At 46.1% G+C, this 27542-nt stretch overlaps 1 protein-coding gene and 1 non-coding gene across 12 annotated transcripts in view; one reads left to right on the top strand and one right to left on the bottom strand.

Annotated features, from left to right (window-relative positions):
- Positions 1–23241, bottom strand: part of LOC132584828 (myosin-10-like) — a 70876-nt gene extending 47635 nt beyond the window's left edge. For 6 of the 11 annotated variants that reach the window (XM_060256758.1, XM_060256760.1, XM_060256763.1 and 3 more), the window contains exons 1-5: positions 23149–23241; positions 8383–8741; positions 4644–4800; positions 4307–4334; positions 2184–2286 (exon numbers count right to left, since the gene is read on the bottom strand). In XM_060256758.1, coding sequence (XP_060112741.1) covers positions 2184–2286; positions 4307–4334; positions 4644–4800; positions 8383–8739 — 645 coding nt within the window. In that variant the 5' untranslated portion in view covers positions 8740–8741; positions 23149–23241. Of the gene's footprint in view, positions 1–69; positions 100–2183; positions 2287–4306; positions 4335–4643; positions 4801–8382; positions 8742–23148 lie in introns of all 11 variants that reach the window. The other 5 variants (XM_060256756.1, XM_060256759.1, XM_060256761.1 and 2 more) reach the window with 1 other exon arrangement.
- TRNAG-GCC (transfer RNA glycine (anticodon GCC)) lies at positions 19774–19846 on the top strand. The gene has a single exon. It is a non-coding gene; the product is annotated as a tRNA-Gly (tRNA).
- Positions 23242–27542: the final 4301 nt, after the last annotated feature.

Raw genomic sequence — 27542 nt, 5'->3', positions numbered from 1 at the left:
GATGGGGAAGGCGGGGTGAGTGAGGGGAGGGAGGGCTGCGTCTCAGCAGCATGCAATGTGCTCTCTTGCCTGTTGCTTGGTTTCGTTCAGGTACTCCGGCTGGGGTGGCAAAACAACAGAAGGGAGATTAATGCCAGCTCTCCCTTTGGGTTCCTCCCCACATCGCCCCCACCCCAAAGCAGGACTTTCTGCTCTGACCCTACAAAGTGAAGCCACTGGCTCACCGGTGCCCTACGCGGTCCACGTTGCTTCTGTGCCACAAGCACAACATGCACAATCACTTCCTTACAAGGAAGAGTGCCCACATCTCAAGGACAAACTGTTGTTGCAGTTATCCTGGCTGTGGGCTTCCTGGAGGCAGCCAGTGGCCGCTGTGTGAACAGTACCCTGGACTTGATGGGCCTTTGGTCTGATCTAGCAGGGCTCTTCTTAGGCTCTTATGCTTCACCTGAGTGAAACCCAAAGGCCCTTCTAAAAAAGGTCGTAAGGTTGGGCATTTGCTGGCATGCCAGAGAGGCAAAGGAACCCCTCTGTCTCAACAGCACCACCCTTCTGCCACAGCACTCCAGAGGATTAGAAGAGAACTCTCAGTTTGCACACCCCTGCCTCATGCCAAGCCTTGCATCCACACATCTCTGGCTATTGCGTTCTTGTTGCACTACAGCACAGTGACTCACAGTTGGACGGGCTCGTCCAGCAGTTGCATATTACTGCTATCGCACAACAGCAGTGAAACAGCCAGTGATGTGTGGATGTAGCCCGTACTGGAGGGCAGAAATTGGCCTGTTTTTGCCAGTATAACTCTTTAAGTTGCCAAGTTATCTGATGGCAATTTTTTAGTAACATGCACTACCAGCACCTGGGACAGAAGGCCTCCAAGATTCTGAAGTTGTCCTCATCAGTTCCCAGATTCCCACCTGATCTCCACTTTGGAAAAAAGATTGGAAAGGATCTGCACAGGATCCCAGCCACTCAGGTTGCCATCCTACTTCTCCCAGACAGAGATAACCTTCAAACAGGGCAGCCGTTCAGCCACCAAACATGAAATGCACGAGGGGAAGACTTATTAGAATGCAAGCAGCCACCCCGCCCCACAGTTGGGAAATCTTCAAGACTTCAAAAGGGGAAAAAACAACAGCGACATTATCAACATCTCATTTCAAGGCCCTTCCCAAATCCTGTTGGCCAGAGCAAGCCAAACATCCCTGCTGTTTGAACGGCAGGGGTGGCTGCCGATTTGTTTCTTATTGTATAACTTCTGCAACATGTGACAGTGCTCCGCTTGGGGCTTTTCAAAGTTCACAAAGGTCAGAACTGGCATGACCGGAAGGAAGGCAGACAGACACGAAGACATCGGGGGATTGGGGAGGAGACAACAGAGTGGGCAGCGGCACAGAGGGTGAGATGAGCAACTCAGATACAACTAGTGGCTCACTTCCTTTTCTTTTTTAGAGAAAGAAGGGGAAAAGCTGGGTTTTATACCCCACTTTTCTCTACCCTAAGGAGTCTCAAAGCGGCTTACGATAGCTTTTGCCTACAACAGGCACCTTGTGAAGCGGGTAGGGCTGAGAGAATTATGACTATCCCGAGGTCACCCAGCAGGCTTCATGTATGTGGAGGAGTGGAGAATCAAACCCAGTTCTCCAGATTAGAGCCCACCACTCTTAACCACTTCACCACACTGGCTCTCAGATGAACAGGATAAAATGCAACTCTGTTGCTAACATCTGCTTGGACACCATGACCTGTAATGTAGCGTACATCCTTCCCAATTCCAAATGGGCACAGAGCCAGTGAGAGTATCAGCTGAGGAGGGAAAAGTTCTCCACAGGTCATCGAGAACAGATTACTCAGTCCCAGGGCTGACACCTGACAGTCCTAACAGTGCCCCAGGCTAGCTCTGGGCAGAGCCACAGCTGCTGGGAGGTGGCAGCAGCCCTTTCCAGGTGAGGCAGGTACCTCCACCTCATGGCCGAGTGGGCAAAAGCATGCATGCGAGTCACCCAAAACCCGCTGTGCTCTAATTCAGGAATGCAAACAGTAGGAAGGGACATGTCAGGCTACATTGCTCACAAGGGTGGAGAATCTTTTCTAGAGGTCAGCAATGTGGGGCAGAGAGGCACAGCATTGCTGGTGCAGGTGGGCATGGCAATAGCAAAGAGTTCTGGTCGGAAGCCACTTACCGGCACACTGTGGTCCTTCCGGGCTTTGTGTGACGAAGCCACGTGCGCCAAGTACTGGATCACTTTTTTGGTGTTCTCTGTCTTGCCAGCACCAGATTCCCCCCTGTCAACAAGACCAGACACTGAAGGTGAGAGAAGATGGGCACCAGAGCTCTAGATGAAGGATACATGTGCCTTCTCCCAGAACCACTTCAAGCAACATGGCTCCTTGAAATCCAGCCTCCTGCCTTCCTCCTTTCTCTGCCTGGGCTTTGCATTTCATACCAATTGCTGTATCATAGCTGCTAAAAAGAGGGCCATGAATTGACAAAACCCCAGTTCAAATCCTACCACTCAGCCATGAACTCATGAGATGGGAATATTACCAAGTTTGCAAGGATGACTTGGGAAATGGTTGCTTCTGCAAATAACTGTCTATGTAACTCTTATTCCTGCAAATGTCAAGCATTCACAGAGATAACGGGGTGTCCACAGAAAAGTTTTCCTTGTACTCTTCTTACCTCAGAGCTCCCCTATGGCCACCATTCCCCCCTCCACCAGTCGGCTTTAAAAAAATCAGTAATTGCTAAATCCCTATTGCATTATAACATTATAATGATCACCACAATCTACCAAAATGTGACACCATGCAGCCTGCACCTTTCCCCATAAGACTCCACAATGAAAAGGACCACAGACTTGCTTTTTAAAAATGAAGTCTGAAAATGAATGTATTGTTGCAAAAAATGCTATAGAAATGTTAGCTACCAATTTTTTCCCTAAAGCTTGAAGGAAAGTCCTCCAGTGAGGCGGCACCTATCAGCTGCTGGGAGTGCCATTAGGCAGATGGAACGGATATGGGCAGGACCTGCAAAAATGAGCATCCTTTCCTAGACACTTTTACCACAGTCCCTCTGTTAAGATTACACCAAATCAGGTGGCAAAATAGGGAGAAACACAGAAGCAGGATGTCATATGGAAGCAGCATATGGAATAGGAGTGCTGTAAACACTCTCAAACAGGATGGTCAGTCTATTAAAGAAATCTGTCAATTAGTTTTAGCACCATCTTTCTCCTGACTGCTGTAATTATTTGTTGCTTAATTTTTTTTGTGGTATCAAGACCCATTGTATTGTGATGCACATATTCTTTTCATTGGAACTTTTAATGAGACCATCTGTATTTGGCATATGACTATTTATTGCCACTTTGTATCTTTGTATCTGATAAATTTTTTAATGAAAATCTTACAAAAATTAGTTTTAGCCAATTACTAATTCTGTATATTTGCTTATTGGGGGGGGGGGAACAGAATACTGGGTTTATAAGTGGATATATGCATATGCAGGGCTTTTTTTGTAGCAGGAACTTCTTTGCATATTAGCCCACACCACCCTGACATAGCCAATCCTCCAAGAGCTTACAGGGCTTATAGTACAAGGCCTACTATAAGCTCCAGGAGGACTGGCTACATCAGGGGTGTGTGGCCTAATATGCAAAGGAGTTCCTGCTACAAAAAGAGCCCTGAGCATATGTGTTAAAACTAGTCTCAGAAGAGACATTCCCTCACCTCTTACACACAAAAGGGAGTGCCTCTTCTGAGATGGTCCTGCTTGTCTCTAATTTAAACATACCTGCATTAAAAATAATGACATTTAAAATTCTATTGCTCAGTTAAAAAAATCAACATTATTCAGCCATCAATGTAATTTTTCCCTCTTACTAGGGGAGCCATGTTCTGCGATTTCAGGCCCAGCTGGGCATTCTGCCAGTTCTACCAGCAGGGCACAAGAGGAATGACTTTGATAAGGAGAAGTGCTTCTTCCCCACTGCAGCCATGGGAGCCTGGCATGTGACTGAAGCATGATGTCAGGGTGAATGGTATTCACAAGATTAGCGTGCACAGCAGTTGTCCATGAAGTGGTTCTTCTGGGGCCCATACCATGGGTAGATCATTAAAACAGGAGATGTTCTCCCCAGTCTGCTGAATATGGCCTGAAAATACCTCCACATTCTGGGTTTGTGCTTCTGGGACAAAAGTCATACAAAAGCAGCGGTGTGGAACAACATATGACCCTTTGGCACAATACGTAGTGGCAGACCCCCTTCCCATGTTTAACATCACCCCAATCCTTGACACTCACGTGCACAAGATGGACTGATCCTCTCGGTCTATAGGAGGCAAGAAAGAACATATCAGAGTCCATCTCTCCGACTAGAGGCTCAAAATCGCTTGTCCTCCATTGGAGGGCACCAGAGATGCATATTCATTTATCTTCCCACACTCAGCCATCACAGGGATTCAGAACCTCCATGACACATACCACACCGTGCAAGTCCGCCCCCTCCTCCCAGTTTTTTTCCTCCCGTCCTCCAATTCAGTTTGGAAGTAGGAATTATTTGAGCTTTTTACTGCAGCAAGCCACACAGATTCCTCCCTCTCCCCCTCTTATTCCAGTTGCTTCTTGCTGCAATTCATACCTTGCAACATGCTTCGGTAGGCAGCCTCAGAGATGGCATAGATGTGGGGGGGCATCTCGTGGCGCTTCTTACCCCGGTACATCTCCACAATCTGCTCTGTGTAAATGGGCAAGTTCTTATAAGGGTTGATGACGACGCAGAAAAGCCCTGAATATGTCTGTGGTGGGAGAGAAATGGAACAGGACATCTCAGAACAGTTAATACTTGCTATTCCCACACAGCAAGTTTAATATACAGTTCGTATGAGGGCTTAATTACACAGTGCATTTTTCCCAAGATATACTCCCTTGTTTGCATCAACGCACATGGTCTGGGAGTCCCATGCTTCCCACGTATGCATGACACGCGGGGAGAGGGAGCTTAGGCCTTCTCCCTGTACCATTTCCCCAATGTGAAATGGCCCTTTTTTGCTGTCAAGTCACAGCTGACTTAAGGTGACCAAGTGGGGTTTTCAAGGCAAGAGACGTTCAGAGGTGGTTTGCCATTGCCTGCCTCTGCATCACAACCCTGGAATTCCTTAGCCATCTCCCATTCAAACACTAACCAGGGGTATTTACCTTCCAAGATCTAACAAGCACAAGCTAGCCTGGGCTATCTAAGTTAGGGCAAAATGGCCCTGGGGAGATGCTGTTTGCCCCAATAGCTTTCCCCAGTGGGGCCCAAAGTGATTCCCTAAGGCCATTTCTGGTCAGGAAAATGACACAAGGACAGAGAGATCTGTCTTCTCTCTCTGCATGCTACAGTTGTGGCCCAAACTGGCCCTACGCATGGCTGGGAAGTACAGAACAGCAAGACTACATCAGTTGATCTGATGAGGGGATATACACAGAAAACTATAGCTTGTAACCAGGCTTCATTAAATTACATAAGAAGAGTTTCTGGCTCAACATTAGGAAGAACTTCCTGATTGGGCAGTTCCTCAGTGGAACAGGTGTCCTTGGGAGGTGGTGGGCTCTCCTTCCTCAGAGGTTTTTAAACAAAGGCTAGATGGCCACCTGACAGCAATGCTGATCCTGTGGATATGGGGGAGGTACTTGCGAATTTCCTGCACTGTGCAGGAGGTTAGACAAGATAATCCTGGGGGACCCTTCCAACTCTATGATTCTATGATTCTGAGTATGGTTGCTCTTGAGGGGGTCATGGCTCAGTAGCAAAGCATCTGCTTAGCATGCAAAAGGTCCCAGGTTTAATCCCAGGTATCTCCAATCCCAGGTATCTCCAATAAGGACTGTGTCACAGGTGATGTGAAAGATTTCAGCCTGAGACCCTGGAAAGCCACAACTAGTTTGAGTAGACAGTACTGACACTGATGGACCAAGGATCCTATTCAGTATAAGGGAAGGGGAAAGAAGAGTTAGACCTTAAGAACATAAGAAGAGCCCTGCTGAACCAGACCAGTGGTCTATCTAGTCCAGCATCTTGTCTCACAAAGAGGCTAACCAGTTCCTTTGGAGCTCCAAAAACAGGGCATAGAGGCTCAGGCCTTCCCGATGCTGCCTCTTGGCCCTGGGTTTCAGAGGATTAGTGCCTCTGAATGTGGAGGTTCCCCTCAGTCACCATGGCTAGTGGCTACTAACCAACTTATCCATTAATCTATCTAAACCCCTTTTAAAGCTGTTTATTCCTGTGGCCATCACTACGTCCTCTGGGAGCAAATTCCACATTTTAATCACTCTCTGTGTAAAGTAGTATTTCATTGATTGATTATTTCAGCTAATTAAATCAAGCATGTTTTAACTTGGGGCAGGGATCGTGTAACTTGGATGCTCTAAACAGCACCCAGTCCCTGGTTTACACACACAGTGGTAAAAAGGCAGAAAGGATAAGAGAAGAATGCATGTCTGAGGAGAACCCGCCATTCCAGTCATACATTTTCATGCCTGAAGCGAGAAGTCAAAGGTATGTTGGACTGGAGCACATGTTCATTAGCCCATGCCATAAAAACTAAATTGAAATTGAAGGCAAGAAAATGGCATCCTACTAGGATCTGCTGCCCAAAGCAATCCTTTCATGTGGCCTGGGAGCACACTGACAGTCTTTTTTTTTTAATTCAATCAGCTGGCATGACAAAGAAAGCAGAAAGCGGCTCCTCTGTGAACAGAGGGTCAATTCTGGCAAACATTTGCTCTACACAGACTGTGGCATTTAGTAACTTGCATTTGCCAGCTGGTTGCCAAATGCAGTTTGAAATCTGGGCACCAAGACCAAGCTGTTGTTGTTGCCAGTGCGGTGCCAACAGCTGAATTCAGCCCATGGCAGGAGATCACGTGACTGCCTCAGCACAGGCTGACAAAGCTGCCAGCCTGTACTGATGGATCAAAAACTGTAGGTGATCTAAGCTGAAACTCCCGAATCAGCCTTCCAAACAGGACATGAAGCAATAAGTTAAAACTACAGGGAAGGAGATACAGGTGATGCAGCAGGAAACGCTCCTGAACAGGTTCAACGCGAAAGACATTGCTCAGGAAAGCCGTGCCGTTCTCCTTCCATTGAGAATTTTTATTTTTTTTCGAAGTCTAAGTGCTTCCCTGTTCCGGGTACTTCACACGCCCAACACACACTGTCTCAAAGCAGGGGACATGTCTGCTGCTGCAATTTCCACTTCTAAAGATTCAGTGTGTTTGTGAATGTGCCCGCAGGAGAATTCATTTCACACCCCGTCGCCAGCTCCTGTTCTGGCTAAACAGGTCTAGTCCGTTCCCCGCCCCGATACCCAGCTGCAGGGGTGGGGATCAGTGGGGGGGGGGGGAGGAGAGAGGGTGGGTGCGGGGCTGTCCGCGAGTCAGCAATGACGTGCAGCTTGGAGAATGTCACAGCACAGAGCCTCTCAGGGCAGCCTTTTGTGCCCACTTGGGTGCCACGGAAACCAGAGCTAGACAATACCAGGATAGAAGGGGAGAGACATACCTTCCCGTCTCCTCCACTCTATAGCAATGTTAGGATTATTTAGGGGGTGAAGGGGGGAAGGAAACTACCCTCCATTTTTAGCATCATCATCACACATACTTCACAAATCAGAAATGACAAGAGCTTGGCACCAAGGCCCCTGTGACCAAAGAGGCTGGCGCTTCAACACAACCACACCTGCTTATGAGGAGAAACTGGCCCCAAGGGCCTGGCCATCTGAAGCCATTCCCCAATAAAGATGCACTGCCTCTGGCTGGCAAGGAGTGGGACTGTGGATTAACGGCAGAGCATCTATTTGTGTTCAGAAGGTCCCAGGTTCAATACCCGGCATCACCAGTCAAAAGGATCACATTCACTCCCTGAGACTCTGAAGAGCTTTGGCCTACTGAAGTAGACAAGACCGACCTTGATGGGCCAGTGGTCTGACTCTGCATAAGGCAGCTTCATATGAGGAGCCTAGAGGCAAGCAACACAGCCATGAAGCACACAGGAGGCTGCCTTCTACTGAATCAGAAACCCTTGGTCCATTAAGGTCAGTATTGTCTACTCAGACTGGCAGAGGCTCTCCAGGGTCTCAGGCAGAGTTCTTTCACACCACCTACTGCCTAATTCTTTTTAGCTGAAGATGCCGGGGATTGAACCTGGGGTCTACTGTGTGCAAAGCAAGGGCTCTTCCTCTGAGCCACAGCCCCCTCCTACCCGCAGCTGATACTGGGGGCATTCAGATTTGCAGGCAGAAATGTGTTTATTGGACACAAGAAAGGATGCTGCAGCAAGAGAAGGCACAGCAGGGAGCCTGAACTCCTGGGTCCCCCCAGATGACCCAACTCACATAGATGAGGCCCGAGTAATAGCGGTCCTTGAGGTTGTGCAGCACAGAGGCCTCGTTAAGGCAGGTCAGCTCCGCCATGTCTTCCACCTTGGTGAACTTGGGGGGGTTCATCTTCTGAATATCATCCTTGGCAACCAGCACCTGACGCCCGTTCTCGGCCAGCTCCACCAGCACCTCGTCTTCCCGCTCCTCACGCAGCCCAGCCGCCTCAAAGCCATGACGCTCGGATGGGACCCACACCAGCCGCTTGGCCGTCCAGTCTGCTTGAGATGCTGGATTTCCCACCTGGTTCCGGTCCACAAACAGGTATCTCTCGGCACTGGCGTCGCCCCGCGGTGCAGGGGCCCGGACAGCCATAGCTGGAATAAAAAACCCCAAAAGATGAGCCAGTGCACATTTGGATAGCATGTCAGTCTCAAAGTGGCTTACAATTTCCTTCCCCTTCCCACAACAGGCACCCTGTGAGGTAGATGGGGCTGAGAGCTCTCCAAGAACTGCCTTGAGCAGAACAGCACTGGGAGAGTTATGACTGACCCAAGGTCACTCCAGCAGTTGCATGTGGAAGAGTAAGGAATCAAACCCGGTTCTCCCAGATAAGAGTCGCAGCACTTAACCACTACAACAAACTGGAGCCTGTTTCTTGTTGGGTACCCCATCATCCTGTACATGAAGCTGCCTTATACTGAGTCAGACTTGTGTTCCATCAAGGTCAGTACTGTCTATTCAGATTGGCAGCAGCTCTCCAAGTTCTCAGGCTGAAGTTTTTAACATCACCTACTGCTATGTCCTTTTTAAATGGAGATGCTGGGGATTGAACCTTGGACCTTCTGCACGCCGAGCAGAAGCTCTTCCACTGAACCACAGCCCCCACAAGTTACTCTCTATAGGCCTGTCCACTCTAGACATTTTTGATTCCTACAAATTCTCTCTGCTCCCTTTTCTGGAATCAGGGATGCAACACATCTGGAAAATTTCAGGGCTGTGGGTATTTTCTTTCTCTGGAGGGAAAAATGCACATGGGGGGGGGGAAGGGGGAGGAAAGAGAGAATATGGAAATATTTATAGCAGTTATTTGATCCCCAAATACAGAACTCATCCAAATCCTTGGGACTCCAAGCGTCTAACACAAACATTACAATGCCAACAACAGAGAGAGCTGTGTTTACAGAGCAATTGCTGGGAAATAAAATCTGGATTTTTGGCAAGGTGGGGTCTAACTGAGGAAAAGCAAAAGGGTGCCTGGAATCATGATTCTCAAGTTCCCAGAGAGAAAGCTGTGGTTCTGGTGGGTTAGGAGAGGATATGGCTGCTGAGCTCAGGGAGGGGTCTACGTCTGAAAACAGGAAAGAAGCTGGTATTTAAGTGGACTCGTATGCAGAGGCATGGAACAGATTCTCTTTTAATCTCCCCTTTTTCCCTCCCTAAAGGAAAAAATTCCCAGTTTTTCTTGAAACTGTGAGGACAATGAACATTTCTCTGCAGCCCTTTCCCTTCTTCATCACTACCCTTTAAATACAATGCCCCACCTCCCAGAACAGTCCATCACTACAAAGTCAATTCTGTAAAACACACAATATTTAAGCTATGCAAAACCTCTAGCTGTAAAAAAAAAAAAAGCAGCTTCTATGTATTGCCAAATTTGCATTTCCTTGTTGTAGGATTTGGGCATGTTGGTACTGAGCATGCGAGAGAGAGGGGGGAGGAGGAGGAGGTAGGAAAGGCAGGCAGCAGAGAACTGACACTGTCCTTACATACAGAGGAACACAAGACAACCAATTAAAACATCTCCCAGCCGAGCCTCTTCATTGGCTATGCATTCCAACAAATAAAGTTGGCGTGGGAGGCTGTAATGTACCCCTACGATTAGCCCATTCCTAATAACGAAATTGAAGACCAAAGAATCAACAGAGGCAAGGAAGCGAAAGTTGGAACGAAAATATTTAGTCATTTTAAAACTTAGAGTGCCTTACGAAATGATCACGGTAGTATGCAATGCCCCTTTCTGCTTCCAACCCAACCCAGTGCAAAACTATTTAAATGGAGAGAAACTGGACATGCATGCACAGAACTTTGGAGCAGTAAGTCTTTGGCTAGATTGAGAATCTATCTTTCATCACCAGTCAATAACACAAGACCCATTTTTAAAGCATCTCTCTCCTTTCCTTCTCCCCTCTCCTCCATCTCAGGCCATGGCTGCAGTACAGGTATAATACTAGTTTAATTCCTGCTCTGCAAGGTCCCCCAGTAACTGCAGTCCGGGGGCAGAAAAGTGACAGAGATCTTCAACAGAATTGTTAGCAACTATGCTGAACTCCAATTTCCAGGGCTTTTCTGTGGGCCACCATGATGGTTTAATAATTACAGAACTGGCAAAAGCATGCAGTGTTGCTGTACCTCCATTTTATCTTTCTGTCCCCTGCCTCCAGTTTTTTTGTTCTGGAAAAAAAAGCAACCATTCCTGCGCAATCCACCTCTGGTCAGGCTACAACCCATATGCGGCTCCCAACCCAAGTGGCCTTAAGAGATCTGTTCACAGTCAAGGAAGTTAGGAACAAACGCAGACAGGAAACACTAGAAAACCAGATGGGAAGAGACCCCAGGAATCCTACCTCCTACCCACCCTCCACCCTCTTTCAGGCGCTTGCTGAGTTTCTCTCCTCTCCCATAAAACCCAATCACCCGCCTGGACTCTCCTCCCTGATCTTCGGCTCAGAGACCCCAGGAAGCATCTGGCTGATGAGCTAGATTTTCTAGCTCCCGCCACCACCAACCAGGCCCCTGCTGAGCTCGCTAGTGCAAGCAACAGCCTTCTTTGCTCGGACCGCTGGAGCCAGACACTCAAGCCCTTGTTCCAGCCACCAGAATTGGCCATGGGGATCTGTGCTGCTATGACAGGGGGCATTGCTAGCTCTTCGCATGAGCAGGCCTGCAAAAAGCGCTTGTTGCTATTCTTTTGCTTCATACATGTCAGACATAATCCTTCTCACGTTTTACTCAGCTGAGCAGAGCCTGGGGTGGTCCCCTTGATTCCTGGCATTTGGACTCCAAAGACGGAGGATACTGGGTACATGCTATGACCTATGAGTTACACATTCCTAATCTGTGATTATGGTTATTCAGTTTTCAGGGGAAAGTACTCTGCCTATGCTCAAAGGCATTTTGATCTTGACTGTTTCCGATCTGTCTGCCAGGGACTAAAAATAGAATTGCCAACTTGGTTCTGGAGATTTTGGGACGGTGCCCAGGGAGAATCTGGGGAAATATTTCACCTAAATTCCATGGTATACCATAGACCAGAGGTGGCCAAACTTGCTTAGCGTAAGAGCCACATGGAATAAACGTCAGATATCTGAGAGCTATAAGACATGAACATCAGATGTTTAAGGGAGGGAGATGGGGGGAGAAAGAGGTGGCAAGAAAGCAACTTTAACTTTAAATGCATTCTCCAAGATGCTGGCTGGCTTGACTTGAAGTGATTTAAACAAAGAAATGCCTTCTCCAAGCTGGCCAACAAGGTAGGTGGGCGCTTCCAGAGCCACACAATGTGTATGAAAGAGCCACATGTGGCTCCCAAGCCGCAGTTTGGCCACCCCTGCCATAGACTCTGACCTCTGGAACTGCCATTTTCTCCGTGACAATTAATTTCTGAAGTCTGTAGATCAGTTGTAATTCTGGGAGAACTCCAATCCCACCTGGAAATGGTTGCCATAAAAGTCCTTTGGGGGGGAAGGGGGTATGGCTGTGGATCAAACTGAGACCCTTGCTGAGCCAGGAGGACACTTTTACAGAAGAGAGGAGAAAGGGGGAAAGAATGTCCTCATCGTGCTGTGGTGCATGCTGGGAGAGAAGTGGCTCCATTTCTTCCCACAAAGAGCAAAGGGTGGCTGGTGACGCCCTTTGGCTGCCAACCAAGGCAGGTGCAACCCGCTGAGCGTACCTTTGCCAGGCAACCACCTGCTAAAGCTGCCACACCCCACCCAAGAACCCAGAAGCTGCTATCTCCTCCTTGGTTTTAACACAGCAGGACCCACAACTAGAGAACCAATTTTGTCCCTCTTCACCAGGTTGTGACCCACAAGGACCCCCTCCCTTCCTAGGGGACACTGGAGCCTTGAAAAAAAAAAACCCCAAAAAAACAACACCTGCAAATATTTTCATTTCTACAACACACTCACAAGTTCACTCCTATTTGCCCGGGATTAATACAGGGGAAAAAAAGAAAAAGAAAACACTATTCCTGTGTTGTCAAATTAAGAACATAAGAGAAGCCATGTTGGATCAGGCCAATGGCATCCAGTCCAACACTCTGTATCACACAGTGGCCAAAAATGTGAATGTGTATGTGTGTGTATATATATGTGTGTGTGCTAACAGCCGCTGATGGACCTCTGCTCCATATTTTTATCTAACCCCCTTCTTGGCTATGCTTGTAGCTGCCACCACCTCCTGTGGCAGTGAATTCCACATGTTAATCACCCTTTGGGTGAAGAAGTACCTCCTTTTATCCGTTCTAACCCGACTGCTCAGCGATTTCATTGAATGCCCACGAGTTCTTGTATTGTGAGAAAGGGAGAAAAGTACTTCTTTCTCTACCTTCTCCATGCCATGCATAATCTTGTAAACCTCTATCATGTCACCCCACAGTCGACGTTTCTCCAAGCTAAAGAGCCCCAAGCATTTTAACCTTTCTTCGTAGGGAAAGTGTTCCAAACCTGTAATCATTCTAGTTGCCTTTTCACAAATTCACAAATACCAACACTGGTTTATCTTCAGATAGTATAACTCTTCCGCCTTTTACAAATATGGAAACAGAGATTAGAATCCTGAGTGTCTGTGATCACTTCTCTTTCAAACTACGGTATCTTTTACTTCTGACTGGGATACAAGGATTCAGGAATTTCCATTCTGATTTGTATCTGACAGAGTTTTGACTCTCCAAAGCTTTCACCCCAAAGATCTTGCTAGTCAGAGGTGCTACTGGACTTGAATCTAACTCTTCTACATGCTACACTGACCTTCTGTTCATGTCCTACACTTTCTTTTGCCTGAATATATATCTGTTGTCCTCAAATATTTCAGCCGGAGGTAACCAGCGGTCTCACACAGTTGTAGATTCAATGTCTCCTTTTCTCCATGACAGGTCCCATGTGTGCCTGCACAGAAGCCATGAAGATTAACTGGAACTTCAGAGTTCTGACATGTTACCAAGAAGGCCTGCAAATTTATCTGCACCTATACAGGAAGAAACCTGCACACTGTCACCTCCCCCCTCAAAACACACATTCCACAACTATATAAAAATTTAAGTACAGCCCCACTGGGTCTGATCAAGGGTTGCCTGTTGCCCACAGAGACTACAGAGCAATGCCCCAGAACACCAACAAACAAACAGGCAGAGGAGATCAAGGTTCTCCACTGTCATTTCCTTTCCTTCTGCCCTACCTTGCCCAGCAATTGGTATTCAGAGGTAGTATATAGAAACACACAAGTTTCATTTTGCTGCCAGAGTTAATACCCACCAATAGGCCTGTTCTTCATTAATTGCTCTCAATTCTCCTGGCGTCATGTCTAGCTCTTTGCCTGACCCCCATACTGGGTTGCCAGCTCCAGGCTGGGAAATTCCTGGAGATTTGGGAACAGCAGGTTTGGGGGAGAGGAGGGACCACAGTGAGATATAATGACATAAAATCTACCCCCCCCCCAAAAAAAATTGCCATTTTCTCCAGGAGAACTAGTCTGTGTAGCCTGGAGTTGAGTGACAATTACAGGAGCTCTGTAGATCCTGCTTTGAAGCTGGCAACTTGACCCACTGATTCCTGGTATCCAGTTCTACCACTTGAAGCCACTGGGCCAAGTTTTCATCTCAACAGGCCTGGTGTCTGTGCTCATTCCCTGCCCTTACCCTGCTGGATTAATGGGCTAACTCTGTTTCCCAAAGATAGTATTTCCACACTTCCACACATAATGTACTTCTACAACATTCCACACAGCCTGCCAATTGGCCATGCTCCTGCCCTACTTGAGGGGACTGGCCAAGATCCGACTGAAGAAGCCTGAAGCTGTGAGGGGAAGCACCAAGCAACCCAGGGCCCAGCCGAATAGCACTAACGAGCCTGCTGCACTCTTGTTAGCTAATGAATTTGCTGAGCAATCCCAAGGTGAGGCCATTAGGATGGCGGCAAACAATTGCTTCTGGCCCCTGAGGGCCCTGAGAAATCTAGGATTCCTAGTAGACAGTGTCCCTGGCCTGAGAATCACCATGGGGCTCTAAACACCCTGAAAAGAAAAGGCAGATCAAGTGTGAAAACGGAAAGCTGAAGGACTTCACTGAGTCTCCAGACTTCTAAATGCTCCCTGCAGCTGCCCCACAGCCCACCCCCACAACAGAATTCTTGTGCCTTTAACCACCTCCATGAACAGAAATTAAACATTCCCCAGCATTAGGATGTGGAGCTAGGAAAGGCTTTACCTGCTGAATTTCTGCCTGCTGTAAGACAAACCAACAAAGGAGGGACCGTGTATAACCAAAGTCAGAAGCAAAAGCTCATGGCCAAATGTTGCAATAATATATGTAGTGCAAATTGTGTATTGAAACACTATAAATACAAATTGTGCAAATTTCCTACACCATTAACACAAGTACATAACAGTCTTAAAATACTTTTTGTAGACCCGAAAGACCAAAAATTGAAAGTTCACACAAGAGACTCCTCATAATAAATGGAAACTCATTTCTTCTTTCCTTGCATATATGAGTTATAAAAAGTTCAGTCCAGTCATCCCAGAGCGAGGCTGAAAGCGCAACAGATAGCCGGCACTACCAAGCTGTTTCCCCAAAAGGCTTCGTCTGATGCATTTTTCTGGGACAATTCATACATTCAAAAGTTTACTTTGAGTCTTACAACACCAGCCTTGTTGTAAGACTCAAAGTGAATTTTTGAAAGTATGAATTGTCCCAAAAATACGTGCCAAATGAAGCCTTTTGGGGAAATGGGTTGTTAGTGCCGGCTATCCACTGCGCTCTTTCAGCCTCACTCCAGGATGACTGGACTGAACTTTTTATAATTCATATATGCAAGGAAGGAAGAAATGAATTTCCATTTATTATGAGGAGTCTCTTGTGCAGACTTTCAATTTTTGGTCTTTCAGGTCTACAAAAAGTATTTTAAGGCCTGTTGCATACAGCTTGTGTTAATGGTGTTGTAGGAAATTTGAACAATTTGTATTTATAGTGTTTTAATACACAATTTGCAATACATATATTTTTGCAGCATTTGGCCATGAGCTTTTGCTTCTGACTTTCTGTAACTGTAAAAGACGCAGCAACTCTGCTAGAAAAAGGTAGCCAAAATTATGATTGAAACCAAGGCAATCTAGGGGACAATTAAGACTGCCAAATGACCAGGGAGAAAAAACAAACCCCCAAACACCAGCCTGACCAGTTCCTAAAAGGGTGTAGGTGAAAATTTTCCATGAAAGGATGAAGATTAACATCTGCTAATTGCTCAGCTCAAAGGGCAGTAAAAAATGGGAGCTAAAGGGGCCCCATTTAAAAGTTAGCATCTGTGAGAACGGCACTACTGAGGCACCCTGGGAAGACAGTGGGGCTTAGCGCATTTGATTCTGGGTTCTCAGGAAGCAGGACCTAGGGAGGATTGTCTCATGAGTCATTGCTAATCTGAATTGTCAGTGAAATCACATACGTATTTTACCCTGTACCTCACAACAAAGGCAAACAGGGCATTTATCTATTTTACTGAAAACATGAATACCACACCTTTCCACCTAATCTAGGCCTCTGGCAGTTTTCAACCAAAAACAGCCATCTAGAACAGCCTACACAGGATAAACAAAAGCCATGAAAAAAAAATCCTTGATGTCAGGAAGTATCCTAAAAATAGCAACCAGATGTCTCCAGAGTCCTAGGTGAATAGTGATGTTGACTGGCACCTGGAAAAAGAACAAGGGAGGTGGCTTGATAAATGAGTAAAGCATGACAAAGTTTGGGTGCTGCTGCAGAAATGGCTCTGGTTTCCGCTGCCACCCAACTTCACTTAATTTTGAGGGGGGGGCACCCCAAATGGGGCTCAGCAGAAGACCTTGAGTCATGAGCAAATTCATATAGAAGCCAGCAATCACTTCAGTACCTTGGTTTTTGTCTTTTGGGGATTTTCGAAAGTAAGAACCAGCCCTTTGAATGGTAGCCACTGAAGATCTTTCTGTATTGGCCACAGGTGATCAGACCTGCCAACCTCAGTGGGCCACCATATTGTGAATCAGTCTAAATCTCCAAACACTGTTCTCAGGTAGTCCATATATATGTTGCAGTAATCCAGTTCAGAAGTTACCAGAATAAGTAATAATGGCAAATCCAATTCTCACGTGAAGAGAGCTATGGCCACGGTGCCAACCGAGAATCTATGGGAAGTCTAAACCTTATAGCAGTAAACTGAAAACCTGACCGGGGGGGGGTGGGATTGTTAGTCCAACCTCATCCAAACTAGGCTGAACACTAACTCCCAGATAATTGATTTGAATTCATGCAAGCAAAAATTAACATATGCAAATGAACAAATCAGCACATTCCTCAGAACAGAGGAATTCTCTCTGGTCAAGGGGGTTAAGATGGTGGGCCAGAAATTCCTGAATTTGGGGCATGCTGTGAAGGAAGAAGGGTGTGCTAAGGAACCAAGAAGGCAGGACTCCTGTTCAGCGGGTAAACAGTAGCTTAAAACAGGAAGGATCGACATGGTATTCATATGTTATTATATTTTTAACAGCAGCAAAGTCCTTCCCTCTGTCCCCTTCGCAGAGATTGCCCTGCCAGTGCCCCTTTGCACTCAGCTGGTGGTTTGGGACTGACAGTGCCTTTACTGGAATTGCAAGCATGCCCTTGAAAACCCACAACCCGGCTGGCAATTGCAAGCATGTTAACCTGAGCAGCAAGGACTCCAAACCCTCACCCTCTAGGCATTGGACGGTCAATGGGGAAAAAAAGATAGGGCAGGGGACAGCAGAGAGGGAAGAGATGTATTCTAGGTAAGATAGATAATTGACATGATACTGAAGGGAGATGGGAGGAAGGCATACCAGGGTTTTAGGCCCACTGGGTTTGATCTGGCTCGGATACTCCAAAAGAAAGCCACAAGGCGTGGCACTATGCCCAGGGGTAATTGGTTCCAAATGCGTCTCCCTCTGGGGTGCGGCATGGGTAAGAAGGCAGAAAAACGCAGCTCTCTGCAGAGGTGCCAGTAGCATTCATCTTCAAAGCTGAATGAAGATGAGAAGCTAGAAGGGAGTGGTGCCTACTGTTCAAACAAGGAGAGGCTAACAGCCAGGATGCCTGGGTTCTCTGGACCAAGAAGAGGCCTAGCCAGAGAGGGGAGGAGAGAAACAAGGCCTGAAAGGGTTAAGAATGGGAACCAACGCTCTGTGGGCTAAGATCTTCCTATAATTGTTAGTTAAGACAGCCACGGGAGTTTGTTTTGCTTGGGATGGTTGAAATATTTCTGGCGTGGCTGCCTCTTCAATCTCAGAGGCTCCTTAAACCCCAGGGAGGCAGTGCCCAGCTCACATGCTCCGCTTGCTCTCAGCAGCCCGCTGGAGCCTATTTGCATGAGCAGTCATCTTTCTTCTTGCTGTTCACCTGTCAAAAGTTCTAGTCACGCAAAAACAACAATTAGTACTTCAGGACCAGCCTCCCATGTGCCCTGGTGAGCTGGGGAGTAAAGCCCTTCCTAGTTTCAGTCACCTCTAAGGAAGCTGAGGCAGTCCTGCTTTATGTTCCTCCCAGTCAATGACCCAAAAAGAAATGAGGTTGTAAGGTCCCTGACAGTTCCAAAGGTTCCAAGGGCAGGGGGGACAGGCACTACCCATTTTGCAATCAGTGAACAAGGCTGCTTCAGTTACTACAGCAACCCAGCTTGGGTCCTTCTACAGGCCTGCTTGTGAGCCCCCCATCAACCACCTTATGAAATATTAAAGCCTTGCAGAACTCTTGCTACTTCCCTGCTCACATGGGGTGAACAGCAATTGTTTGTGGGTGAGCAACAAGCAGTCAACAATACCATGTTATGTTTGTTTCTCTCTCTATAGTATCAGCCTTTAAAACTAGACTTAAAACCAGGCTGTACGCGTAGCTCCTAAGGGCTAGTAGAAATTCCAGGCAGAACAAAGGCACTAGGGTGAGGGTCACCAGCCACTGTTGCTGCTCTGGGGACCCAGAGTCCCACTTTCCCGCTTCCAGGACTGGCCCTAGACTGTCTGGCACCCTAGGCAAAACTGACTTCTGGTGCCCCCCCACTGATAACGTTACTGAGTCACATGGGGGGGGCAATTAGGCGCCCCAGAAGCCTGGTACCCTAGGCCGCCTAGTTTGCCTAGTGGTAGGGCTGGCCCTGACTGCTCCCTTTCACCTGAGAGCCCTGTGACTTTTGACTTCAAAACGAGGGCAAAGAAGATGATAGGACAGCAGCCATTCTGAAACGAGGAAGGACTTGACTCCCCAGTTCACCAGGGCACATGGGAGGCTGGTCCTGAAGTACTACTTGTTTTTGCACAACTAGAACTTTTGACAGGTGAACAGCAAGATCAGGGCTGCATTTTCACAAAATCCTGTTGGCCTGCTGTCCAGAAAGCAGAGAACGTGGGTCATGGGAAAAGCCATATGACCACTGTGCTGGTTTAAGGTTGGCATGCCAGTCTGTGTAGATTGTGGAACAAATTTTGAGTCCAGTGGCACCTTTAAGACAAACAAAAGTTTATTCAAGATATGAGCTTCCTTGTGCAAGCTCACTTATTCAGATACATACAAACAAAAGTTAACGTCTCATAAATATAGGCAGGTGCTTCTACATAAGCGAACAGCAAATTAGCATAGAACTTAATGAAAATATTTTGACATATGCAAAGACTAAATAACAATAATAAGCAAGTTTATAGATCACAATATGTTTGGATTTAATTACTGGGGGGGGGGGAACCAGTGGAGCAATAAATATGTCAAAACAGGAGACTAATATGTAAAAATATCTTTCTTAATCATTAAGAGCAACTGAGATTCTGCTGTTAAGCTTATCTTGTTGATACCATGTTGGAGTCACCTGTTAGCAGAAGTAGGAATGAGGGCTTATTCCCCTTTAGCCCCACCACTGTTAGTGCTCATATGAAGGACTATGAAAACCTGTGGGATTCAGTAAGCTGTGCTGATACAGCTACTGGCAACCACTACAAGGCTAGAAAACCCCAGGAAACTTATTATAATGTAAATATTGCAAGTATTAACCCAGTACAATTTAAGGGTATACAACCCTAAGGTCAGCAAGCATGCAGGCTTCATACAAAGTAAATAAATACCATGGGTCTCTGGAGGGCATAGGCCTCACTTGAGGAGGGAATGTGGCTCAGTGGTAGAGTATCTTGCTTGCCATGCAGAAGGTCCCAGGTTCAATCCCCGGTATCTCCATTTAACGGATCAGGTAGCAGGTAATGTGAAAGACCTCTGCCAGGAAAGAGATCATCCTGAAGAGCCACTGGCAGTCTCAGTGGACAACACTGACCAAATTGGACAAGCAGTCTGATTCAATATAAGGCCATTTCATGTGTCCCACTTTGTCCTTCCACCGACACCTCCAGTATTAGCCACACTAGTGATGCTCAAAGAATTCTGGACCCTTTCCCAGGAGTGTGTAGCAACAATCCTTCCCCTAGTTTATGACCTGTTCTTCCCAAAGCTGCCCTCAGTTCTTTATCTGCCTATCATTTAGCCAGAATTCAGAGACTGTAGGAGTTTGGGTATCTACGAGTCAACAGGAATTTGGGAGCAAGCGTGCCTGGTTTCTTTGAGAGGACTTTAGCGGATGATGGCAGGGGGGGGTGTCAAGAGTCCTGAAAGCGGGTTAAGGACAGAAGTATGTCAAGGAAGATGGCTGGCAGCCAGGAGAGTATGGAAAATTCACCCAGGGGTGTCAGAGCAAGGAGGCAGGATTCTTGGGTTCTCCAAAGACAGGATGAGAAATTGCGTGGGCTATAGCCAAGTGGCTGGGAGGCAGGGTTCCTGTGTTCTCTGGGCCTCTCTGGAGCGACCACCACTACCTTTATAACTCTCAAACCTGGCTTGAATGCCTAATCTAATAAATCATCTATCTAATAAAGTTTAAATTTGCCACTTCTGCATCTGCCCATGGCCTCCGCCCCTTTCTCCAGAGCAAACGGCACGCCTGCTAATTGTTGTGCTGGCCAGTTCATATGACTCTTAACGTATCCTCCAAACCTTCTGCCAAGATCACTGTTCCAAGTTTAGGATGATGCAGAGAGGGCTGGGAGGTGGGGGGGCAGGGAACAGACGGTTTTCATGGCGCATACGTACCCATTGCTGCTATAAATATCAGTTGCCTACAACATAACTGGTGCTCAAATCCAGCAGAGACGTCCCATGGGAAACTCAGAGAAGCAAAGGGTCTCTCTCAGTTCTTGTCCTTACTCAATATAAAGCTATGTATGAAATCAATTTTTTTTTCTTAAATCACAATGATCAACATTTGTTGTATGGCATTTACTATGCCATTGCTAGCTAGCCCTTTTATTTTGAGAATTTTTCTTGGAGTAAAATGCTCAAGTTTGGCCCATTAATGAACATCTCAGTATCAGTGAATTATGTATCCCAAGAATACTTTTTCTTTTCTGAAAAAAGTCAAACACAGCTTCCTAGAACTGTTCTCAGCCATGTGAAAAATCACCAAGAACTGGGGAACAACCCTGCCACCCCTCGACTAAAACTATATTTCCATCAATCTGCTTCACCAAAATATGAACCTATCCAGGATTATGAAATCAGACAGAGTCTCTCTTCAGATACAAAGAGCTACTTCGCAGCTAACGGCCAGTGGATGCCTTTTGAATAGCGCATACCACAGTAGTTGAATAGCACAGAGAGAGAGAGAGAGAGAAAGAGAAAGAATGTGGTTTTAGACCAAACAGTATTACTTCTGTACTAAATCACCTCACTGAAGAATGCCTCAACATTTCATTGGTTAAATTACCCTTTCCATTTAAAATTTTCATAGGGGTGGTAGTCAGGGGGTCCGGGAATTACAATCTAGAAGTCAAATCACATGTCAAATTCGACTCTTTACACCTTGTCCAAGTCTCTTTCCCCTTTAATATGTAAAAAAAGAAGCAAATTTGTTTTGCTATTCTATTGTTCACACATCTGGAAAAAACATGGGCAAGACAAAAGCTCATGCCCCAATAAAATCATTCAGTCTTTAAGGTACCCCAAGAGTCTTTGCTGTTTTTGCCACAACAGACTAACATAGCAATCCCCTCTGGAATTCATTGCTCTGTTGACACAGCAAATGCTAAGAATTCTCTGGATTTGCAGATTGCATCTGTGCGCTTTGGTGGACTTGCTAGATAAAACTCCTTAATTGAATTGATTAAATTCAGATGGTTCATTCAGCTGCCTTGAATTAGAGGTTAGTCACACACACAGAGAAAGAAGCTTCAAATACCTCTCTTTTTTCATCATGAAAACACAAAGCTGCATTCCTGGCATACTTGACGTTATTTTGGAGCATAAAACAAAAATTCCTGGACTTTTTTTTTGTCTCAAAAGGCAATGGGCGCATGTGCCCAATCACATTTGCAATTCATTCTGTGACATTTTCAGTCTTTACAACCCACGGAGCGCCTCCCTGGCTGCAGCAAACATATTAATAGCACAATCAATCACATTATCCTTAAGGATTTTGCATTTTGAGAAAAAGGCAGCAGCACAATCCCCTTGCAGCAAGAAACCTGCATTAAGTAGTCATTCTGGGTATACAGCTGGGCCTGTTCTTACCGGTAAATCTGACTGTATGGAGGCGACAAGAACCACTCCCAGCTATGACAGTCCCAGCTTCCTAAACCATCCACTCTCCCCTTGCATTCTCCTTCCCTGTAATTCAGTCTTATGCTGGATGCACTGACCCCTCAGCAATGTAAAAACAGAGGCCTTTGCGGTACTGAAGGCATTTCTCCTTGGCAGGAACAATTCTCTCCATCCCTCCCAGCCCCAGCGGGTTTTCTTTCACACTACAAGGTGACAGACTTGGGGGAGCAGAAAAGACTCCATACCTGAGGAAAGCCCAGAATGGGGATGAAGGCGGGGAAGGAGGGGAGTAAAAATGTGGGAAGAAACCTTGCAAGAATTTCACCGGTTCATGCCTCCTGACTGGGCACTAGCAGGTTGAAGGAGCAGACAGAGGGCTGGGGCAGATACAGAGATAAGAGAACAAAGGGTATGGACTGAGAGCCGAAAAAACCAGACGTCCATACCTGGACACCATTAAGTAGGAGGCAGGTGCGAACCAGGGAATCAAAAGCAAACAGAGGCTGAGTCCAAAGCCAGCAAGTAGGGTGGGGGATGGGCCGAAAGATGTCAAGCAGCATCAATTGTTTTACCACGAGGGCAAACCGATTACATTACAGGCAATTCGTCCCTGTCCCATAACACAATGCCAAATGCCAGTTTTCCTGTAGTTTCCAAATTCCAAGCAAAAGAACACCCCAGTTAACTGCAAAGGGTCACATCTCTACACATTCCACCCGCAGCTTAGACTATTACTGCCGATGTCTGGACATGACACACACACACACTGCCCACCCCTCCCCCCTCCCGGCCTGTGCGAGACCCTTGCCATTATCCACTGCACCAGGGAGGCGCTGAAACAGAGGCCACGATAAGACGCAGAGGAAGGAGGCCCCGTATGAGGCGTACATTACCTTAGCAGACAGAAACGCTTTCCCCTCCCCACTCCTGGCAGAGAGAGATGTTGACACCTCCAAGGCCCAACAGCAACTGAGAGGCAACTGGCGAAGGGGAGGAGTCCGGGTGCGGTGACCACGCCCACCCTAACCAATCACCGCAGAGAGGGTGCGGTAGTGATGGTGGGGAGAAAAATCTGACTGCAAGATAAAGGCAGGCTGGAAAAGGCAGCCATACACACCTCCTTTAAGGGGGGGTGGGGTTAAAATGACTGATGGGACAGCCTGCCAAACAGAGCAAGTAGAGGAGGCGGGCCTTTGGGAGGTTGAATGGATTTCTTTGTGCGTGAACAGATCTTGAGAGGAAGGGAGGGGAGGGAGAATGAATGAGGTCTATTGTCTACTGGGAGGGGGATTGGGATTACGTCAGAGAATAGGATCCCCCCCAGTGCTGTATTCTCTCTTATTCCAACCCATTAATGGACCCTTCTGCATAATTCAGCCTTCCCTCTTCCCATCCTGCTTAACCCATTAGATCAGTAACTTCCAAAGTTTGTGCTTCAAAAATCCTGAAGCAATATGTGGAGGAGGCTGCCTACTGTATCTCTGCATGAATCACTGTTCTGAATTTGCCTCCTTTCAATCCACTTCCAGTAGAGGTGGGTGAGCAGTTCTACCTCATCTCTGCATTGTGTGCTTGGATTTCAGAGACATTTCAGAAGTTGGAAGAGGCTGCCAACTAGAATTTGCACAAATCACTTGCCTCTTAGCCACCATAGGAGGTACATAATTTGCTTTATAACATGCGATTGGATTAACTTGTGATGCACAGATATTACAAAATTGACTAGTCCAAGTATCAGGTGTGATTGGATCATGCAGTTACTTTTGGAAAGGTGGGGGAGATTACCTGTCATCAGGAGACTGCCTGCTGCATCTATACATGAGCCTTGGCTTGCCTCTTTTCGGTCAGAAGGCAGACACAACTTTGTGTGGATACGCACAAAGTGTGCTCCTCTTTAGTCAGATAATTTTTATTATTTTGTAATTTGAAACTTTTTGGATGTAAGACTGAAATTCTGCTTCCAATTTTAATTCAGGAAGAAAGCATATCTTGTGGTAAGAAAACCACAGCAGCTTCTCTTCCCACAAAATACTAAATGCAAATCCTATTTTCAAATCTGTATCCAGAGAGATAGTAGCAGATATGGACAAGTGACACCTGGAGGCACTTCTGAATGGGGGTATCATAAAGTTGATGGAACTACTTGTTTGTTTTAAAAAAAATCTTTACAAGTTATTGGCTTGCCTTGCAAGGAATTATGGGGGTAGCAGAGGTAACCAACTGGGAAATTTCCCTAACCCAAATCTCCCTCTTCGAGATATTGTAAACCTTTAGAAGCTTCTGCAACCTGTATCTCTCTTCTCCTTTTCTCCCTTCAGCTCACATGCACACAGGCCCTCTACCTTTCATGGCTCCCAGAGGGCAATGAGGGGAGGCGAAGTCCTCATTGGGTGCCCCCCCCTTTCCTCTTGGTTACTTTACAAAGCCATTTTTTTTCTCCATAGCAAAAGGGAGTCCCTTGAATATGTAGAAACTTCTACTGTGGCTTTGGGTAGCCTGGTTTTGCTGCTTTTGTGACTAGTTCAAGCCACCCACTTGCCTCCTATTAGCGGGAGTGAAATTATGTTTATGAAGCATGCGTGACTGACCTACAAAGCTCTATCTGAGCTTCTCAGGGGCTGCATCCACCCTGACATTTTTTTTATCAGCCAGAGTGGCTTCCACAAGGAACAGGGCCTTCTCAGGGGTCACCCAGAAACGTTCTTCTGCCCACAGTCCTTAGGAAGAAAATCTTGTTCTGCTTGGCTTTGAAATTTCTTAGTATTTTAGTGTATGTATGCAAGTGTGTATATATGTATGCATTTGCATAAGCTTCTGAGAGCAGGAGGACAAAGTAGAATCTAATTCATTAAAATTTTGGACGCAATGAAATTTGGCAGGCTTTCAAGAGTTGCTTTCTTGCAACAGACTAACATCTTTGCTCTTTTAGAATTCTTAGTATTGGTACTTATTGCTGCTCTTAGTTGTTTTAGCATGGACATTTTAACATATTTATTTTGTATTCTGGACATATTTATTTTTGTATTTTGTATCCTGGACATATTTATTTTTGTATATGTGAGAGCCAGTTTGGTGTAGTGGTTAAGTGTGTGGACTCTTATCTGGGAGAACCGGGTTTGATTCCCCACTCCTCCACTTGCACCTGCTGGAATGGCCTTGGGTTAGCCATAGCTATTGCAGGAGTTTTCCTTGAAAGGGCAGTTGCTGTAAGAGCCCTCTCAGCCCCACCCACCTACCTAACAGGGTGTCTATTGTGGGGGAGAAGATATAGGTGATTGTAAGCCGCTCTGAGTCTCTGATTCAGAGAGAAGGGCAGGGTATAAATCTGCAATTCTTCTTCTTCTTCTATACTGCTTTGCGACTGAGAAACCAGAACAGAAATTGCAAGCATACACAGTCTGTTTCCACACAGAGGTGGTTCTCTCATTGCTTGCTGCTAAGAATGCAGAGCCATTTACTGTGGCAATGGAATGTCCATGGGTTGCCAGCCTCTAGGTGGGGCCTGGAGATCTCCCACTTTTACAACCGATCTCCATCTGGCAGAGATCAGCTCCCCTGGAGAAAATGTCAAACCAGAGAGCTCACGGATATGAGTGCTCATGACTATTGAACATGCCTGTGAGAGTTTTTACTAATACATATACTGGAAAACAATGTTTAACCACAGTATATTCACATATTAATCTAGAAGTATTTTACAGTCCACTTTACAAAGACAATGTGTAATATTCTTTGTTTGTTTGTAGGACTTCCTGAAGTCCAATAATTCCCAAACAGATGTGGAGAAAATGGCTGCTTTGCAGGGGAGACTCTATGGCATTGTACCATGCTGAGGCCCCTCTCCTCTCCAAAACCCACCCTCAACTGGATCCACCCACAAAGTCTCCAGGTATTTTCCAACATAGACCTGGCAACCCTAATGGTGATGATGATGGATTTATATCTCGCCCTCCACTCTGAATCTCAAAGTCTCAGAGCGGCTCACAATCTCCTGGAGGAGTGGGGAATCAAACCTGGTTCTCCCAGATAAGAGTCTGCTCACTTAACCACTATACCAAACTAGTGCACACAGCAGTTTCCCCTGCACTTTCCTTGCCTCAATATCCCTCTTCTACTGGAAAGTGGGTTTTTTTCCCCTAAAGGAGAACTGCTGCTATAATGCTATTCTATTACACTTATTTATTGCCTTCATCTATTAATTCCCACCTTTCATTTCTAACTAACAGTAAGTTCCTAGCCCTTTACATTGTGGAGTTATGTCAAGAAAGAAAGAAAGAAAGAAAGAAAGAAAGAAAGAAAGAAAGAAAGAAAGAAAGAAAGAAAGAAAGAAAGAAAGAAAGAAAGAAAGAAAGAAAGAAAGAAAGAAAGAAAGAAAGAAAGAAAGAAAGAAAGAAAGAAAGAAAGAAAGAAAGAAAGAAAGAAAGAAAGAAAGAAAGAAAGAAAGAAAGAAAGAAAGAAATAGATCATGACAATTGACTGTAATAATGGTTTTGCACAGTAGCAGTCCGTCAGTTACCATTTTTAAAAAAGCCTAGAAAAGGCCCTGGTTAGGAGAAACTGGTGGTTTTGAAGGGGTTAAGGCAAGGAAAATGGGACACATGTAAGTGGGACATGCGAAAATGCACATTTTCTTGTCCACATGGAGTCCAAAGGCGCTTTGCATTCTTTCCAAAAGATCGTATCAAACCAAAAAAGTGGGAGAAAACAACAGAAGCAGGATGAATAAAGGATGTTGTCATGAGGATGTTCTTGAAAACAGCGCTGCTCAGGGTGTTTTTGTAGGAAAAGCCCAGCAGGAACTTATTTGCATATTAGACCACACCCCAACACCAAGCCAGCCGAAACTGCGTTCCTGTGTGTTTCTGCTCAAAAAAAGCCCAGGTGCTGTTGTAACAAAGCCAAAGTGGACCAAACCATCCATGTGGAAGCAGCCCAGACCTCATTTTGAGCAGGAGCTCACAGGAGCAGAGCTTTGGCACCTCTTTATTATGCTCTTTCTTTCTCTCCCCCCTCCCTAATACTTGCTTCTGGGCTCCATTGTTCAAACCTCCTGTGAGAATTTTGCTGAACTTTAAGATCTGACAAATTTTCTAATATTTTTCTCCACACAAAAAAGGGGAAAATAGCCAAAACATATAAAGCAGACAGACAGAAATCTTCATAATGCCACTGTGGGAATAAGGTTTTATTATGACAATTATAATCCAAGAAGCATTTTAAGGCAGATGCTGAGCTGATATAATTTTGGTACACCTTCTGGTGATATCAGGGGTGTGTGGCATATGCA

This window comes from Heteronotia binoei, chromosome 15 (assembly GCF_032191835.1).
Source record: "Heteronotia binoei isolate CCM8104 ecotype False Entrance Well chromosome 15, APGP_CSIRO_Hbin_v1, whole genome shotgun sequence".
Classification (NCBI taxonomy): Eukaryota; Metazoa; Chordata; class Lepidosauria; order Squamata; family Gekkonidae; genus Heteronotia; species Heteronotia binoei.
Note: the sequence above shows the minus strand (reverse complement) of the source record. Positions and strands in the feature narration are given on the sequence as shown.